Source organism: Ambystoma mexicanum, chromosome 4q (assembly GCF_040938575.1).
Source record: "Ambystoma mexicanum isolate Mex_15411 chromosome 4q, UKY_AmexF1_1, whole genome shotgun sequence".
NCBI classification, from domain to species: Eukaryota; Metazoa; Chordata; class Amphibia; order Caudata; family Ambystomatidae; genus Ambystoma; species Ambystoma mexicanum.
The window spans coordinates 193,037,549-193,056,439 of record NC_090928.1 but is presented as its reverse complement, the minus strand read 5'-3'; the positions used below and the strand labels follow the sequence as shown (position 1 = coordinate 193,056,439).

The window sequence follows — 18,891 nt, the reverse complement described above, 5'->3', positions numbered from 1 at the left end:
GAAGCTTAGGCGTTGAAGTACATCTATTCTTTTCTTGTAGATTTACTTGTTGTGCAACTGTACAACTTCACGATCCGAACGCTTTTTGGCATGACTAAGGTATGACTTGCCTTTAAAGGCTGATATGTATACAGAACAGACATAATCATGACAGTAAACTAATTAGTATGCTCTTTTGTTTTATTCTCCCCATTATCTTTATATGCAGATGTGATACACGAACCGGTATGTGCTTTTGTAAATACTTTTTTTACTTGATCGCTTTGTGTGCATTGTGATACATTCTATTAATGTGGTTACTATATTAGTCATGTAATATCAGTTTTGCTATAATACCGCCCTGAAGAAGGTTTCAACCGAAATGCATTGGCACTAGAGTATTATGGGCAATCTCAGATGAACACTCATTGTGTGATTTACAAAGATATACTGTAACTACAGATACTTCAGGAATGTGCATTAAACATTTCCTGCTATGAAACCTATTACTTTTTGAGAATTTTTTGACTAACATTTTTTGATATACTCTACAGTGAATCTAAGATAAGCAACCTAATTGGGGCTGAGAAGCGCCTTTCCTAATAGAGTGTAGTCACTCTGTTTTTTTTGGATATTTTGTATGTATTTACCTTGCCATTTTTTCCATTTTATTTTGTACAGTTTTTCTTTTGTGTGCAGCTCTTTGGCGAAAGTACTATATAAAATACAAATACAAGAGTGACAAGTTAGGATCACTTAATGAATCACTGCCCCTAAAATTCCCCCAGTGGCTGCCAGTGTTGCATATATTAACCGCATGTCTTTCTGGAACAAAGGGCAATGACACCTGCCAATCCATTCATCTCCAATCATGAAATAGGAGAACCCCCACCTGCAAAAAGGCCAACATAAAAGGGACAGGCACCACTGAAGCAAGGCTTGTGTCCACGCCCGGCTGGTGTGGAATGCCCCTGGTGTGACTATTAAAGTGCAGGTCGACTTCTTGTGATTCAGATAGGACCACAATTATTCTCGATTCAAGCAGGCCTTCCATCAACCAAGCTCTACAGTAAGATGCAGATATGACGGTGTGTCACTGGTCTTTAACAAAAAGCAACAGAACAAGCTATCACTCCAAAACCACAAACTAGAAGTCAGGAAAGACGGAGGAAAGCCAACTCCATCCCTGGTGGGACTTCTGCGGTTCCTCGGTCCTGGCACCCATCCCTTTCTTTCCCTCCCTCTGCCCCGTGAATCAAACCGTTTGAGCGTGGTATGCCACACATCGCAAATATATTAGGTGGGCAGCCCCATTGCATCTGCTACTCCTCAAGCGTTAAGTTACGCCTATTGATTGCAGAAGCTTCTCCCTAAACATGTGGGCGGGGAGTCAAGATAGTTGCCAAACTACGTGCAATGAGTCTCCCTTCTCCCATTTCTATAAGAACCAACACATGTGAGCAGTTTCCGCAGATGTCACAACAGAAATTAGTGTTACTTGACATGGAAGTAAAAAGATCCAAATGATACATGTTTTGAATGGAAGCCCTGAAGTTAGCAGCTCAGGGTGCATAGCGATGATGAAAGCCCCAATAAGGCCATCTAATATTCTTTTACACTGGAGTTGTCCAACTGTGCATTCAAATGCAGCAGTAGTAGGTGAAACCTCACCCGTCATTCACTCAAAAACTTTACAAACTCACCGTAAACGACCTATTCTATGTTTATTTTCGTTGGATCAAGAGAAAGTATTAAATATATATCAGCAGCAGGCACTTTAACACACTGAGCTATCTTCTAGCACATAGCGGACCGCATCAAACTATTTGGATTTTTTGTATGCATCTTATTTTAATATTTCTTTTACTGCTGGCTAGTTAGATTTAATCCACAATGGGCCTCATTACGAGTTTGTAGGTAGCCATGCCATTTTTACCGGCATGGCTACCCCCAAACTCGGTTCCGGGTCCCGAAAAATGGGAATTACAGTGCCATTCCGACCTTTGCGGGCCCGGTAATTCCCATTTGCGAGACCCGGAACGTCCCCATTCCCATTTGAGCCCCCATTTGCAGTCCTGTCCCCAAATATGGTTTGCGAATGGACATGCTGCTGATGTGCCAGTAGCTCAGTGGGGGGTGGAGAGTGAGCAGGGGCATTACTGGTCAGGTACTGGCACCCATGTTAAGGCCCTCGCTTTGTAAAACAGGTCCCGGGCCAAGTTAGCATACTGAACAGGGGACAGTGCAGACATGGGTTTACAGCGTCAAAAAATGTTCTAGCTCGCAAAATGACAACGATAAAATATGTACAGGTGGATGCACTCTTTGTATACAACAATATATTTGTATGTGCAAAATATCAGCACCTGAGCAACACAAGGCTGGAAGCGGATGTGATGAAAACACAGGGACGTCATTTCACCAAAATGCCAGGGGTAATGACATCACAGGAAGTGATGTCATTTGACCTCACCCCGAAATTACATCACAGGAAGCGATGAACACGACATTTCCTCCCCTTGATAAAACAGGGAAGTGGAATCATATAGCATTGTTTCTAAGTACACTTCGAAAAAAATGGTTACGATATCACTGTAAAGTGAAAAATATTTGTATACAAGAATGGATCACCATATGTATCATTGATATCCGCGCGTATAGGCCCGTATTACCAAAGTACTGTGAATGCAAGCAGACGTCTAAGGCCAAACGATAATGAGGTGTCATTATGTAGCACTAGAACAGATAGATATACATACAATATCACCCAACCTGTGTTGGTACTAATGTATCAACCTCAGCAGGATGAAAGGCTGAGTTGACCTTGCCGGGAGTCGAACTTGCAACCTGCAGATTACACACATTGCAGCAGCGAGCGCTCAACATACTGAGCTAATTTACCAGCTATAGTGATCAGAAAACCAGTCACTCCAAGAGCCACATGCTGCTGGCCATAGCCCAGGAGCCTCTAATTAAAAATAAAAAAATAAAAAATTAAAAAAGGGGGTAGCAAGGGAGACCTCTGGCGACCCCTAAATGACGTTCTTGTGAAAACGTAGCCTCTTGTCCTGCAGCCCCCACTGCCTTTAAAATTAGTTTTTAAGATCTATAAACACACATTTGAGGACGATTAAAATTTGACTTTAAGCAGCACAAGTTGTAAAATAACGGTTGACGGGATTGCCGAATTACAACTCAGCAGGTGCAGTCAGCTCTGCGGTGCTGCAGAGGGAATCGGCCGGTTAAAAGCAAAGCCATTACTGTGAAACAAGAAAACGAAACGCGGCCAAAACAGAAAAGCGCCGATTCACAAGACAACTGCGTTGAATTCGACTGTAAACGTTCCCAAAAAAGAAAAGAAATTAGTTACTGCAACATGTCCATTTGGTACAAAAAGGGCGCACTGGGATTGTGCTTTGAAAACACCCAACTGCCAAATGGCTGATGCCATCACGGAAAGTGAGAGTATTATGATTTTAAAATACTGATGCTTCGACAGAAGAGTTACTTTCAATTTTAAAAGCAAAATTATAACCTATTTTGACACTACACCTGGTCTTTTAATGATATGATATATGATAATGTATTTATATCGCTCAGAGCGCGATGAAAAAGATGGCTTGCAATTCACTGTTGATTTCTAATCGTTTTCTTCTCTTTTAATGGGAGGGTTCGCCCTCGACGGCCACATTACCTAACCCCCCCATTAAACCCTAGTCTGCTCCATGCACAGCCCTACCCCATCGATATATCCGTTATGTTGTCTCGGGGGGATAGCTCAGGGGCAAAGTGCTCGCCTTGGAAGCAAGATGACACGGAGCACCACAGGTTTGACCCCCGGGTCCGCGCTTAGAAACCTCTGGGTATTAAGTGCGTTATAAATAACCTATCATATCATGTTACCCTGCATCTGTATAGTGCCTCCAGCCATAGTTTGTAGTTTCAAAGCACTTTTGCCTGTCAGAGGCAAAAGGAGGAGTATGATACAACCTTCATTAGTGGTTGGGAGGACCAAAGTCATGTAGACGGTTGGGATGAGGGCGAGCATTGGATAAGAGGTTTAGGAAGGCATGAGAAGAAAACGGTGGAGGAGCCATGTGTTCAATTGGACTACATTCATTGTGGGACTCACGTGAATTCTATGGGGCGCAGCGCCGACAGGAGAGAGTGTTGGAGAAGAGGTGTTGGATGCACCTGGCGGTACGTCTGGAATGTACTCACTGTATGGTGAGCTCAGGCATGTTGAAGCCATGTCCACGAAAACCCAGGTGGCAAAGTCCTACTTACTTCACTAGAGCCCCCAATAACATTTGGGAGGGGTTGTGTGTCAGAAATTCGAATTTACCCATTTTGCAACAGCTCTAAAAAAAACCTCCCTTTTTGGTTTTCACATTTATGTATGTTACGGTTACCAAAATCCTAGGCTTGTGCGCAAAGTGCTTAAGGACACAAAGCTGGTCTATGGATTAGCCATGGTCAGACCATCCGAGTCTTCCGCAGTATCAGGGCGAGCCAAGGCATGAAGACACCATGGCCAAGAAAACACAGCATGCAAAGGCACTCCATTTACTCCTCCGAGCAACGCACAGCCAGCTTCTATAGATGGGAAAGCTGAAAGGAAATATGGGCACATTCAACCGAGGGTGGGATTTCAACCACAGATTCTTTGGGAGCAGAAGCCCCATTTAGGCATTCCTGGATGTTCCCGAGTCCTTAGGGTAATGGGTACATGGGTGTGTGAGGCAGGAATCTGCTGAGGGTTATGGGAGTTAATTTACATAATCCAGCTTTTGACTAGCCTTCTCACCCTGGGCTGCAGTTACGGTGTCCTGCAAGTAGAGGGCATAACAGTGGGGTGCGGTCTCATTAACAGATTACATTTCTAAATCTACCCTTTGGGGTCATCTTTTTTTTGTGTGTGTCGGGGGTTGCTGCCTGCAGTCTTATGGCAACTTCAAAGGTGCTTTAAAATTAGATTTTTAAAGTATAGAACATGACCTATCCAGCTAGTATCAAAGGAAAGCAACATCATAATCTCCCCACCCCCACCCCCACCCCCGCAGGAGTGAAGGAGTACTTGCAGTAGAACTCGGGTAGACTCCAACATGCATTTAGCTTTGGGAAAAGAACACATTGGTCTCAGCAGAACAAGCCATTGCACAACACGTTTCTTCAGATTAAAACATGGCATCTCATAACATAACGCAGTGTAGCATACCAAATCTAACCGAGTGTGGCACTTCAAAACCAGGCATGGCAGAGATACTATAGCTCAGTGCAGGCACATAGCCAAAGTGCCATCGGTAGGCACCCCAAACAAATGATGCCGCAGCAATCAATTTTCCACGAGCATACAGTCAGTAGCGGGGATGAAACCACTGCAGACCGTACAGGCCTGGTTGTTCTTCCACTTGTGACTGCAGACAACAGACAAGCCCCTGGTTATGCATTTGTTTGATGCTCGATTTAAGCAATCATACAATAACGAAAATATGTATAGGCAATGCAGCCATCATTACAAGAAATCTAACATGCATGTGGCGGAAATCGAGTTTCCATAGAAAGTGGTTAAAGAGCAAAATCGATTAACAGCAGAAAAATGCATCCTTTTTATTAATGCATTTATTTTTTATTGTTAACTGCTTTATGAATTTCTTGTCGAAATAAACCTACTGAAATTAAATGATTAACAGCAGGATTTATGTCCATGCCAAAAACAAAAGCACGAACCAACAAAAACACAACCAACCACCCCCACAAGATACAAAATTAAAGTTCTACAAAACCCATAAAACCCTGTGCGCCTTAACCTACCATTTGCTTACAAAAACATTGGATACACCCGTTTACATTAAAATGAGGCAGTGTTCTGCAACCGATTCACATTATGATCCCTTTGCAATGTACTTAGTTCATGTGTGTTCTGGGATTGTCCTAATCACCTCTGCTCCTAGCTAGTTTATTTCCAACACTCTCTCGCCCCAGCCCCCCCCCCCTCCCTTACTTTGTTCAACTGTATTTGTCCCAATTCCGGGTTTCAATGGAAAAACGGGAGTTCCTTGGCTTCGCTTTAACAAGGATTTTAAAAACCTTCTTCCCTTCATAACTGGGGGCAAAGTAACCCATTGCTAAGGTCCCCCCACTCCTTGAAGCGCCCCATGACAGAGTTTGCCCTGTATAGCTGCAGTGGGACGGCAACACATCCTCAACACCCCCAAACGTTGCCTTACATTTCTGAATACCCCAGCGGTTGGGGTGAGAGTTAAAACACGCTCTTCTCAGATTTCCAGGAATCTTTCTTAACCTGATCCCCAGAGAAACAAAAGGATTTACCATTTCTTTCTTAATCTGATCCCCAGAGAAACAAAAGGATTTACCATTTCTTATGCATCCAGGATCAAGAAACCACACTTGTTTTCATTGTATTCAAATGCAGACATTGTGTTATAGACAATTGCCCTAGTGGATGATAGACCATTTATGATGCTCATTCCTCCTCTTGCACTGCAAAAGATAGAATACAGTGGACTGCCATGAAAAATTCAATCCAGCTGTCACATAGTCGTTGATGTAGAAGCCCTCTGTGGGCTTGAACACAACAGTCTGCATGATTTCTAGGTTTTATAGTAGTCATCTCTGCAAGTAATTTATAGTCATCGAATTCTAATAACTATCTGCATGCAATCTAATGCTATTTCAATTTTCATTCACCAGAGAATTTCAAAGCCATAACAATGGCAGTAGGCACTATAAATATATTGAATAGTATAACCTATGCAGAGACAAAACACCCCACAGAAATGTGTTGATGGAATTCTCTGCAAATGCTGATACAATGATCATCACTGAAGTGGTGCAAAGGCCGGAGGAGACGCTGCATCGTAGGGCCACCCACATTGAAGGACTATTTATTCAATGCTGGGTCTGACCAAACAATTCAAAATCCCCAGAAGAAAATTTGCCGAACGATGACCGGAGCCAAATTATTGTGGATGGACAGATTCCCAGAGTATGATGACCAGGCCTCAAAATGTACACTCGCCACAGTAGCCATTGGCTAGTGATAATGGACTGTTGGCTAGTCAAAAATGGTGTGCTGTCTGTATGTGGTGAATTGTGATTCCTGGCAGGTAGCTTGCAACCTGACATTTTTCAACCAACCTGCCACGGTCATCTAGAATCAATTTATCGGAAGAAAAATAATATGACTGTTACATGCAACTCCCAAATGGAAGTAACACAACATGGCTAGAAAGTTGCAACCAATTCTTCAGCAAAATGGTGAAGGTTCCTCAAGTTTACAGCGAAACACCAGATATTCTTCAGATAAACCACCTGCAATAAATGGCAAGCCTCGTAGCACAACATGCCACACACTTGTCAACAGAAACGCAGCACAACACATGACCACGTTGACAACTTGGATACCACACATACAACGAAGAATGAAAAGAAAAGATTAAAAAAAAAAATCAAAGGCTCCTATGCCCACAACATTTAAAGGTGAACACCACTTGCTATTAAAAGAACCCCACAAAGGCACAGTTAATCCAGTTGGCGAAAATTCTAGAAGTCCTAACCTTTGCAAAACCTTTGCAAAATCTACATGATGACTGAAAGGAAATCAGAATGGCTTATGAATTTAAAATGATGTAGAAGTAGAAATGTGGTGTGCAAAGGAGGATTCAGGACCAGTTTTCCTATGATACTCAAGCCATCAGATAAATAGCCAAAGCTTCACACCAGATAAATCCTACAAAGAATCCATGATGCACTGGTTAATTTATGTGACGCTTACTGCCATTCAAGGTATCCGAGCGGGCCAAAAGATGAACAGTGCAGGGAGCCAAGGCCGGATTGGCAAAAAATTAAGGAATGACCAACAAAAGAGTGCCACGAAACAAGGTCTTCAATTTTCACTGAAACCAGAGATCAGAACACCAATGGAAAGGAGTCCCAAAGATTTACTGCCTGCACTAAGAATTGGTGCACCCTAGGGCTTGGGACTGATGGAAATGGGAGATGGTAATGAAAGGTTTATTGGCAGAGCGCAAGTTCTTGTTGGGGCGACAGCCCTTAAGATGATGCTTTAGATAAAGATGTGCTTTGCCATAAAGGGACTTTCGGAAAGAGAGCCAATGTAAGAGCTATGCACAATTGCCGCAATATGGGGACTACGAGGAGCATTAGAAACAATTTTAGCAGATAACAAATCATCTTCTGTTAATAATCAATTTATGTTCTTCGGGGCACTAAGCAATAGGGAATTGCAACAGTCAATTTTTAAGCTAATAATAGCACGTGCGATTATTCTAAAATTATCTGGAGTCAAAATAGATTTGATCTGACGGGGTGGGGGCAGTACGCATGGTTGCTGACAATATTTTAACATGGAAAACTTGCTGTCAAGTCATACTCCTAATGATTTCATCCTGTCCTGGGGCTCTATGATATGAACTAATAAGTCACATTTTCTAAACAATGTACTTACTGTTGACAGGGTGTTTTTCAAAGAAGCCAGGAAAATGTTGGTTTGCAAAGGTTTAGACGGAGCCGTTTGTCTCTCATCCAGGAATTAATCAAGCTAAATATGAGCTTGATTCTACTCAAAATGTGTGTGGAATGCCTTTGAGATTGTACACCAGTACAGCATTATCTGTGTAATTTTTAAAGGAAATGCCATGGAGTAACAACTGATCATGAAGCGGTTTAACTTCTATATCAAAAAACCTAGGGCGGGGGGAGAGAGCTCTGTGATGGACTCCACATCCGAGCGGAGCAACCTCAGAAGAGAAAGAACCTAGAGAAACTTTAGTGGTACGGTTGCTAAGCAAGGCTTCAATCCAATTCACTGCATGACTTCATATCTAAGCCACTTTAGAGAATGGAGTGGTCCTGAGTATTAAACGTGGCCAACAGGTGCAAAATTAACAATCAGTCATGGTCAGTATCAAGAATCTGGAGAAATTCCTCTTTTATATCCAGCAAAGCCAGCTCAGTGCTGCGTTTGGATCAAAAATCAGATTGGAAATATTCCAAAATATCATGGAACTTAGTGAGGACTAATGACAGCATAAGGTCTGAAGTAACAAAGACTTATTTTTTTAAGGAGGGGAGTGATCGGAATGTGTTTGAGGTCCTGCAGGATTTGATTCTCTGCCAAAGAGCAATTTACAAAGTAAGCAAGGTAAGTTCCCCACGTGTCCAAGTATTGTTTTACTATGAAAGCTTGGCACGGGTCACCAGGGCAGGGACAGGGGTAATGTGGATCACATGTTCAGGAGTAACCCCATCAAATGAAAATAGATAAGGAGATCTGTATTGGCAGTCATTTTGACAATTAACATATAGATTATTGATGTTTTTAAAACTATCTAAAAAGGAGCAAAAGAGCAAGGAATGCTTTTTGGAATCAGTAAATATTGATTCAATCTAACCATTTTATTTCTGATGTCCAGAATGTAAGTAGCGAAAGACTTGAAGTCTGTTATGCCAATCTTCCGAGGTAGTAACTGTGGTAAGCAAAGGAAGAGGGTTAGCTAGTTTGGCTAAAATTTAAAATATGTTTGTTGGACCATTATTAGCAGAATGAATTTGATCAAAACGGTTTTGCTTTTTAGCTTCCAATAGCGACATCTTAAATGCTTTGCGTAAGGATTTTTAAGAATCAATTATAATACGAAAGATTTGTATGCCATTTTCACTCTGGTTCGCTAATTTAGCCCTTAATATTTCTTAGGCGAGAGGAGTACCAAGCATTTAGTTTGAGATTTCTTTATTGATTTAGTTCTTAATGGTGCAACAGTCCACTCATTTACAATGATAAGTATTCTAAAGGGACATTAATTGATGGAGATCAAGATCCTGACCAAACTTCTTGATTCAGGCTGTAAAAATACGGGGTCACTTCCTCTTTGGTTAGTGGACAAAGGTTTCTGGACAAAGTAAGTGTAAAATCTGGTTTCTTACACAGAGCTGTTTCAGAAGGTTAAAAAGATCACCCTGTGTCAGACCAGGTTACCTCCATTGAAGAGACATTAGTAATATCCACATTTTGTTATAACATCCAGTCCAAAATGTGACCTTTGTTGCGCACGCAGTTATGAACTGCTTGATTTAAGCAAAGCCCCTGTAGTGTGGCCCAACTGGTTTCCGCCAAAGAATCTTTGTTGAGATCGGACAAAACAAGCACTTGATCTTGAACTTTAGTTTCTTGTAAAAGGGCTTCAAAAATGTCTTTCAAGGCACTGGCTGATGGTAAATAATACGAAGTGTATGGCATTTGAGTGATAAATGTAATGCTTAGTATTTCGCAGCCATCTAATTATATTGGGGCAAACGGATACATTGAGATTTGAAAATAATTGTTACTCCACTAAGTCTTTCTTTCTTTTATGGGTCATATTTCTACTGGAGTTCGGGTTGATAAATTCAATACAGTATCCCTCCGGGACAGCTAAAGTAAGAGTAGGACCTGAATGAGCTTGCAACCATGTTGCAGAGATAGGCAGGCAGGCTAGACGGTGCTCAAATATTAAATCTGAGATTTCCAATGCTTTTTTATGTAGGGAACAAGCATTTATACGAGCAGCTGCCCACATATGCTCTGGCCTTGTCAAAACACGGATTCTAGCAGTAGAAGAAACTCAAGCTGTAGGAAGAACAGGGACTGTATAGGATGTTGGAGTATATATTTAATATCTATATATATATATATATATATAATATATGGGTGGGTAAGGGTATAGATTAGGTTATGGGGAAGTGGGGGATTGCGGGGTCCCCCCCATCGCATTTTAGACAAAAAAATTGTGAAATAAATTCAATCAAATGTGATTAGGTCAAATGTTTTAAGTTGAATATACCCAAACCTACATGGCTCTATATGAAATTAGCAAATATTTATTTGAGAGTCAGATTCTTATTGCAAATCTATGTAGAGTTCGGTCTCAGGAAGTTCATAGTTTTGGGTTGGGTCTAGTTTGAATCCTTGAATCCTTGCTACAGCAATATGGGAGTTGGTTATGCCACGTGCAAAACTACAAATGCAGAGTTGCCCCTAAATTTTGGGAGGGATGGTTACTCCCAATGCCTTTTTTGAATCTCACATCTAAAAGTGGCACTAGTTTCTATATTCGAGCAGCTCTACTGTTACTCTCCAACCATTTTCCAGTCTTCTTTGCTATATGTATAATTTACTTGCTAAGCAGGACTCCATTCCCTTGTTTGCAGCTCAATCAATACTGCAACGCAGAAAGCGGTTTGCTCAAGCAGAGCCTTTTGTGGCGGTTCAATTTAGTTTAACAACCTCACCTAGTTAATGCTATTGCACAAAGTAGGGCTTCAGAAACGACTTTGAGCTTGGGCGCAATATACGCCATACCTTTGGGAACTAATACTCCCTGAGAAATCCTGTACACCAACGTCCATTGTCGACAGGATTATTTTGGAGGAGTCAAAATACATTTAAATATAAAAACCTGCATTTTTGTTGTAAGCTAATTTTCGTGCACATTAATTACGAAATATGAAATATCTCGTTAGCCCCCTTTCGATCAGATCACACAACAGTGGAGCTCCTCTGCATAAGGGGCATACAACCATCTATTGCTTACTGTGTTTTTGGCAGCAAACATTGGCCCAACCTCAGGGAGTTAAACACACTGGACTTCTCATTTAGAGGCTCATGCCACCAAAGACTTAGATAACAGGGGCCACCTAGAACCACGCTTTCAATGAGAAGGCATAGTATCTGTAAGCACAATGCAGATACCACCCTTTTCCAGGTTCCCGAGGCCGGCAATTGCTTGTTGTTGACCTTCCGATCTTTCAGAAGTCACAGCACCCTACTTTGTTTTCAATTCACCCTGTCCCGGTCTTTCCATAATTCCTGATATTCCCCTCTTTGCTTACTGCGTCTTGCTCAGTACTACTGCCAATGGTCACTTACTCCCCTGCCACCCGCTCTCGACAGATTTTCTTCACTAATATGTATATATACGACAGATTGGAGCTCATTTCCAATAGACAACGGTGTTGGGGAGGCAAGGGAGGGGCTGAGGGGGGGCTATAGCCCTGGGTATTTTGGTTGTAGCCCCAGATAGAAGCTTAGGTGCTACAACTAAAAGGCTATAGCTAGCCCGAGTCCCGACGGCCCCGACATTAGCCTAGCCCTGGATCTTTTCGAGACCTAGCAACACCCCTGTCAATCGGGCAGTGCATGTCATATATTACCAACTTTTAAAACAATCAACTATTTTAAAAAACAAACAAATAAAGGGTGAAACTGCATGCCTGCAACTGAAGGTATGTGGCATCCTACCAACAGGCTCGGATAAGATAATGAGTTCATTAAAGGCAAACAGGAACCGATGAAGAACAAATGCACAGAAAGCATTCATGTGTATTATCAATTAGACAATCGGATTAGACTGCTTGAATCAGCAGTTTAAACAGACCTGGGGAGGAATGGTTATTTATTTATTGCATTTATTGACAGCACCCAAACCCGCATGCATCACGGCACCGATCCAAATAAGTGGAATAAGCATGTACAGAAAGATCAGTACAAAAGCAGGGAAAAGAGAACGCAAGTAGATAAGCATGTACAGAAAGATCAGTACAAAAGCAGGGAAAAGAACGCAAGTAGATAAGCATGTACAGAAAGATCAGTACAAAAGCAGGGAAAAGAGAACGCAAGTAGATAGACAGCGGTCAATCATAATCAACTGGTTTTATTTCTCGAAAAGCAGAGTCTTAAGTCTTTTTCTGAAGGTTATGTAAAGGATTCTTCTTAGATGTCGGGGGGCAGAGGGAGGGCATTCGTTAGAGTAGGGGCAATCATGGTGAAGCTGGCTCCCCCTGGTGAATCTAGGAATGGCTGGGGCTAGTGTGGTGGATGAGTGCAAACAGAGGTTTTGTCCTTTTGGAGATGCGTTGATTGATGAAGCCTGGTGCATTGTTATGAAGGCATCTGTGTTATAGAAAGGATTTTGAACTCGATGCAGGCTTTGATTGGCAGCCAATGGTCCTCCCGCCTGGCATGGGAAATGTGATCTGAACGTTTCAGACCCCAGACAGCCCGAAGGGAATTGTTTTGAAGTTGAAGTTTAGTAAGATTCTTTGAAGAGGTGCCAGAGAGAATGGCATTACAATCTAATTGGCTGCTGATGATGGCCCTAGCAAGGGTAAGACAGTTATCAGTGGACAGAAATGCTCTACTGGGGTTGATGAGCTTAGTGGTGTAAGCTGCTGAGGAGGCAAGGGCCTTTACATGTTTATGCATAGATAGTTCTGCATCTAAGTAGACACTCAAGGTTTTCAAATGTCTTGAAACCACACCGGGATTGCCATTTATGGAGAATGAGGCAAATACCAGGTCCAGAGGTTTGAGTTGGTGTGGTGATCCTACAATTAGTAGCTCTGTTTTGTCATCATTCAAGCAAAGATGGTGTTTTGTCATCCAGGCCTGAAAGATGCTGTAGACTTGGTTAATTTTAACGTAGTCAATGGAGTGATTCCCAGTGGGTTTAGCAGGCTTTGAGCATCATGTGATTTGAAGGTATGGGTACAGCAGGGCACTAGCTTTGTGAAAGAGATAAAAGGGAAAAAACGCAGTTCGATGCAGGAGTATAGATTCAGGACAATTGATTTCCAGGTTCAAGGTGGAAAGGGGGCAGGCGGGCATAGCCTCCATTTGACGCAGCAACTACATTGAAAATCGTAAAGACTTTTGAAAGATGGAAAGACAATGATTGTGCTACTTACCCTGCTGACTTCCTTAGGAGCCGAATCATCTGTAGGAAAAGAAAGCAAAGCATTAGGAACCCAAGGAAAAGGGTGAAATAGATGTAGATACAATAGTCTTATTCAAGAGTGGCTAAATTATAGCCCTAACCTTTCCTACTGAACTAGCCAGGGATCTTACAGGACCAGGAATCTATGTGGGAGGAAAGTTCTGCTTTCTACATTGAATGCATCGCTGACTGGTTGAACATGTTCTACCAGCTCACGGCCATTAATTAGCTCACAGCCTCTGCCATGAACAACACAGGCCTACAAATATTACTCCGGGCAAACGTGAAACCCTAGTGTCTGCCACCAAGTGTACACTCCCCTCCACTAGCATGCACGCGCTCGTTGGCCCCAGTTCACACACCTTCCCTCAGCAGACATGTGCCATTCCTAGTTCTAACAGACCCATGCACTTTGCACGCACTCTTCCATGCACTGCATTAACTGGCAAGAGGTGAGGGCAACCTAACACAAATTAGAATAATGAACCTCAATGTGAAGCTGCAAATTCGAGTACAGACTTTTAGAAATACAACCCAATCATCTCTGCCAACCTACACCTACACACAAACGCAGACACACCCCTTCAAAGGGTGACAACATTAGCCTGTGTTACTGGTAATCAATTCCCTCTGGAGTCATTGAAAATGGGGCATCAAAGCGCATGTGGAAATTTACTATAGGATTCCAAAGTGGTTTAACAGAAACAAAGACTTATCTAGCCAATCTCGTTTGCAATCTGCTCTCGTCCCTTTGCGGTCTCCAAACTAGCCATTGATCCTCCCAATTCCATTTCCTGTGCATATCATGCCACCATGGCACATGGGTAAGAGATGCACAGTACTGAGAGGATCATTGGACTGCCTATGCTCTCACCAGAGTACTTTTGTAAAAGCTCCCTAACAGAACTTCCCATAATTCAGGCACCCTGAGAGCACACGGAGGCAGATGCACCCACAAGTAAGTTGCCCAAAATGTCCATTCCTCGCCCCGAAATATTTCGCTGATAAAGTAAGGGGATATCGCCTAGGTAGGTTTCTGTTGGAGCTGCTGCCTTGGCCCTTCCCCTATTGTTTGTCGGTCTTTGTTTTTCATTGTTCTTTGTGTTAGCACCCTGATGCCCACAGGTTTTTGGAGCTTAATAAACAAATAGAAATATGAAAAATCTAAAATATTCTTTTGCGACTAAAATGGGTATCCAACTCATAAAATTGGCCTGCCCCTTGAGCAAAAGACTGTTGTATTTATTTCAATTGGTTTTGGACTAGTAGCTTATAACCTGCACCCTCACACAGCCGCGGTCTGGGCCACCAACTGCGTGTTATTTTGTTTGTTGGCTTTTAACCTGGTGATGAAATGATCCCGTTACTCTGGCTGTGTACCATCACATTGCCTGGGCTCGTCTCTCTGGAAAATGTCTTTACTCAAGATCCTAAATAGATATGCCAAGTTCTAGAAAAGGCCAACAAGCTCTCAGTCGAGATGTGCAAGGGGAGCCTCGCGTGGGTGTTAATCTCAGTGTGGATTGTTTCTTTTTAACAGCAACACATGGTCTTCATCAAGCAGCCCAGAATATTGTCCTAATGTAAAGAGTAGAGACCAGCAGATTCCACCATAATGGAATCTCGGATACTTTCTGTATCTTGGTGTAAGAACTGCTGGCCTGCAAAGGGGTTGGGGGGCAAATTTGTCTTTGGTGCACTATGGATTGACCTTATGTTCAGGAAGTGGATGGCACCAACATCGACTTGACCCATACCACAGTGCCATCTTGAAGGGCTGGGTCAGTGAACGTTGCTTCTCAATTCCAGCCTAGAATCCAATCAAATGCTGCCTGGAGACAGGAAAGCCACACTTTCAACGCGACCGCTAAAATACCGTGACTGAAGGTTGAGTACCGACCCTTACGTTCCATAGAGTGATAGCTGGGGATTGGGTGCCACACACTGCAGAGGCGGTGGCAGATGATTTCGTACCAACCAACTGGCAGATGCATAGCAGATCACTGCTTAGTTAAAGGGTAAGAGTGCCTTATAGTCAAGCTGATAAATTACCTGGGAACCGGTACAGAGGTGGAACAGTAGCCCAGAACCAGCCAATGCATGTAGCCGAGCTGCCGGGTGGTGGGGCAGCGTGGAGAGCTGGCAGTGTGAAAATGCATCTGAAGTAAAGCCAACCTATGGTGGAGGAGGTACAGCAGCCCAATGGTGTCTATATGTGTGGCTCCGATGACAGTTTCAACGCCAGATGTTTATGTGGGAAAGAAGCCTGACCTAGAGTACCCCGTGGGGTGGGGGGGGAGTAGGGAGGACTTCATGGGAGCAATAGAGGTCATTTTGACGAGGGAATCTGATGGCTATCACCGGGAAATGCAGTTCTGCCAATGTCAATCGAAGATGCCACAGAATGCTAGAGCTCTACTCGCCAGACACCACAGGTGCCGCAGCGACCTGGCGCACACAACTTTAAAATAAAGGCCAACAGAAGAAACTCTTCCAATTGACAAGGCTTTATTGCTAAATAGCATTGTATGCAAGGATCGCCTTGAGATACTTTCAAAGCTTTCATCTGGATTTTGACCAATCTACCCATTTAGGCAACTAAAGAGGTGTAATTAGCAGAGGCGTAGATAGGGTAGGGCCTGAGCGGGCAAGGCCCACCCAAAATCTGCAAATGCCCACTCAGCAGCGCTGTGTAGACATTTAAAGATGTGTCTGTGCAGGCTCATTCGTGCATTTCAGGAACAAGGAACCTCTCCCTTCTTCCTATCTGAGGTTGCGGGTGAGGGCGATGCCTATGGAGCAGGGTGCTGCTGAGGAGGCAGCATCGCATTGTGTCTGGTGGGAAACGGGTAAGGAAAAACAAATGTGCTCGTCTATGCGTGTGGGCAAGTAGTGTATGCATATAGGAATGTAGCCATGCCTCCGTGCATGTGAAGGGATGTGCGCATGCACTTATTTATTGGGTATTTATTAAATGGTGTCTCAAGGCGTTACAAGACAAAAGAGGGGGTGCAGGGTAGAAAACAATCATAACGGGCCTACTAGGCCTTGTGACATTCGGATTGTGCGAGTGTTGTAACAAGAAGTGCAGGGGGGGTGGAGTGACAGTCAGGGGAAGGGATAATGCTATGGAGGGAGAGATGTGCAGTACAAAGTGGAGGCATACAAGTACACGGGGGGGGGGAGAGAGGAAGAAGAGGGCCCCTGGCGCTAGGCAAGTGCTAATGGGAGGCCAGGTAGCAAGTGCCAGGGGATGCAGGAAGTGCAGGGAGTGAGGCCCACATGCTAAGTGCGAGGACAGGGGTGGACCATGCTCGGTAGGGATGCACGCCACACCAGGGTAGTCAGAGGAATGGGGCTCGGAAAGGGAAGTGCTGGTTACAGGGTGCGGGGGGTTCAGGGAGACCGGGGTGCTGGGGAAGACTGGGCAAGGAGTAGTGCCCTGTAGGACTCAGAGGGGACCAGGGAGCCAGTCAATGCGGCAGAGGGTGGCATTAGCAATGGAGGGGGAGAGGGAAGGAAGAAGAGACAAGCACGTTCTTAAGAAGCTTCCAGAACTTGAGGAGATTCTGGCTCAAGCCTGAGAAGGGCAGGGAGGCGATTCCTCAGGGAGGCTCCTGATGTAGAGAGGGCTCTACCCCCACTTTCTGCTTGGAAAAGCATCTGATCCGCAGAGAGTTGGATCTAGAAGACAGAAGGGCTCTAGCAGGGAGGTGTCTGTAAGTGAATGCATATGAATGAGTGCAGTGTCTATGGTGTAGATGGGTGCAAATGAGAATGCCTTTTGAATGTTCTGGGCGCACCTGTGAATGGCAGACCAGCAATATGGGGGTGGGTGAGGGGGTGGGCGTGTGTGTGTGTGAGAGAGAGACAACATTTAAGACCGGGTCATGAAATGTTTTACTGCCATTTTTGGGAAAAGTCAACTTGAGTCTTCTTACGTGGTGGAGGGGATGCGGTTGAGGAGGGAACCACAATGGGGCTGGCTGGGTACTATTGTGGCATGGAATTTTGTACTCAAATTAAGTGCAAAGGCAACATGTAAGTGTTCTTATATGGGAAGGCATGTTTCCTTACTGTGGCATGGCATTTTTTGTACTGTGTCAAGTCCAAAGGCACATGATGAGTGCTCTTACACGGGACAGGGGAGGACAGGTTTCCTTATTGTGGGTTGGCATTTTTGTTTTTACTGGTGTCAAGGTCAAAGGCAAGCTGGTGAGTGTTCTTACATGGGGGAGCATTTGTGTAGCTCTCAAGGCAATTTTTTCTTACTGTTGCATAATTTTTTTACTGACATTGGTGGGCAAATACAACATGTGACGAGGGGGGGGGGGTGAGATAAGGAGCCAGAAGGACGTATTTTCTTACTGCAGCATGGCTTTTCTTAGTTTGGGCTATTAGTTGTTGCTTGCGACACCTATAAGCCAAAACGATTGCATTAGAGTACAGATAGGGAGAAATTGCTTATGAGGAGGGACACAAAGCTTGAAGGAGTTTAGGTATTTGCCCACCCATTGACTGTCTATGGCCATGCTCATCTATATGGCTATTTGCACTCAGTTCTTGACTCTACCTGCCCAAAAGACCTTCTCATTGGAACTATTTGAGCTCGCTTTAATGAAACAATACCATTAAACTTTACACTCAAAGTGCCTGCCAATGTTTTTTCAAAGCAGTCTTCTGAGAGTTAATGACTTAATTGGAGTTGTAAACCCGATATTGGTGTAATGAAAATGTCTTTAATGTCTGCCTTCAGCGAATCGATTGTGTCCTTCACTGAAGTCCTGTTCCAAACGGGCATTGGCAAAGGCAAATGTTTGGGATTCTGTATAAGTATTGGGGCTTTTCCAGGCACTGCTATTACATGTCTATGTACCCATGCCATTTTGCACCTGTTACCATATATGGCCAGTTAATAACACTACGACTGTACCTGGCAAGTGCCTTTTTGGCTTACTGCACAAAAACCCCATTTAAAAGTGGAAAAGGTCGCTTTAATGTGACAGGCCAAAGCTTACAATCAAACGCTTAACTGGCTCCATGGCCTAACAAACTAAAGAAATATTTTAACAACCAATTAAATAAATTAAACATTTTCATTTTCCCCCAACAATTA

At 43.4% G+C, this 18,891-nt stretch overlaps 1 protein-coding gene across 3 annotated transcripts in view; it reads right to left on the bottom strand.

The window, feature by feature from the left end:
* PDE10A (phosphodiesterase 10A) overlaps positions 1 to 18,891 on the bottom strand; it is a 1,126,451-nt gene that overhangs the window by 600,690 nt on the left and 506,870 nt on the right. For all 3 annotated transcript variants that reach the window (XM_069607718.1, XM_069607719.1, XM_069607720.1), the window contains exon 3: positions 13,747 to 13,775. In XM_069607718.1, the coding sequence (XP_069463819.1) occupies positions 13,747 to 13,775 (29 nt within the window). The remainder of the gene's footprint in view (positions 1 to 13,746; positions 13,776 to 18,891) is intronic.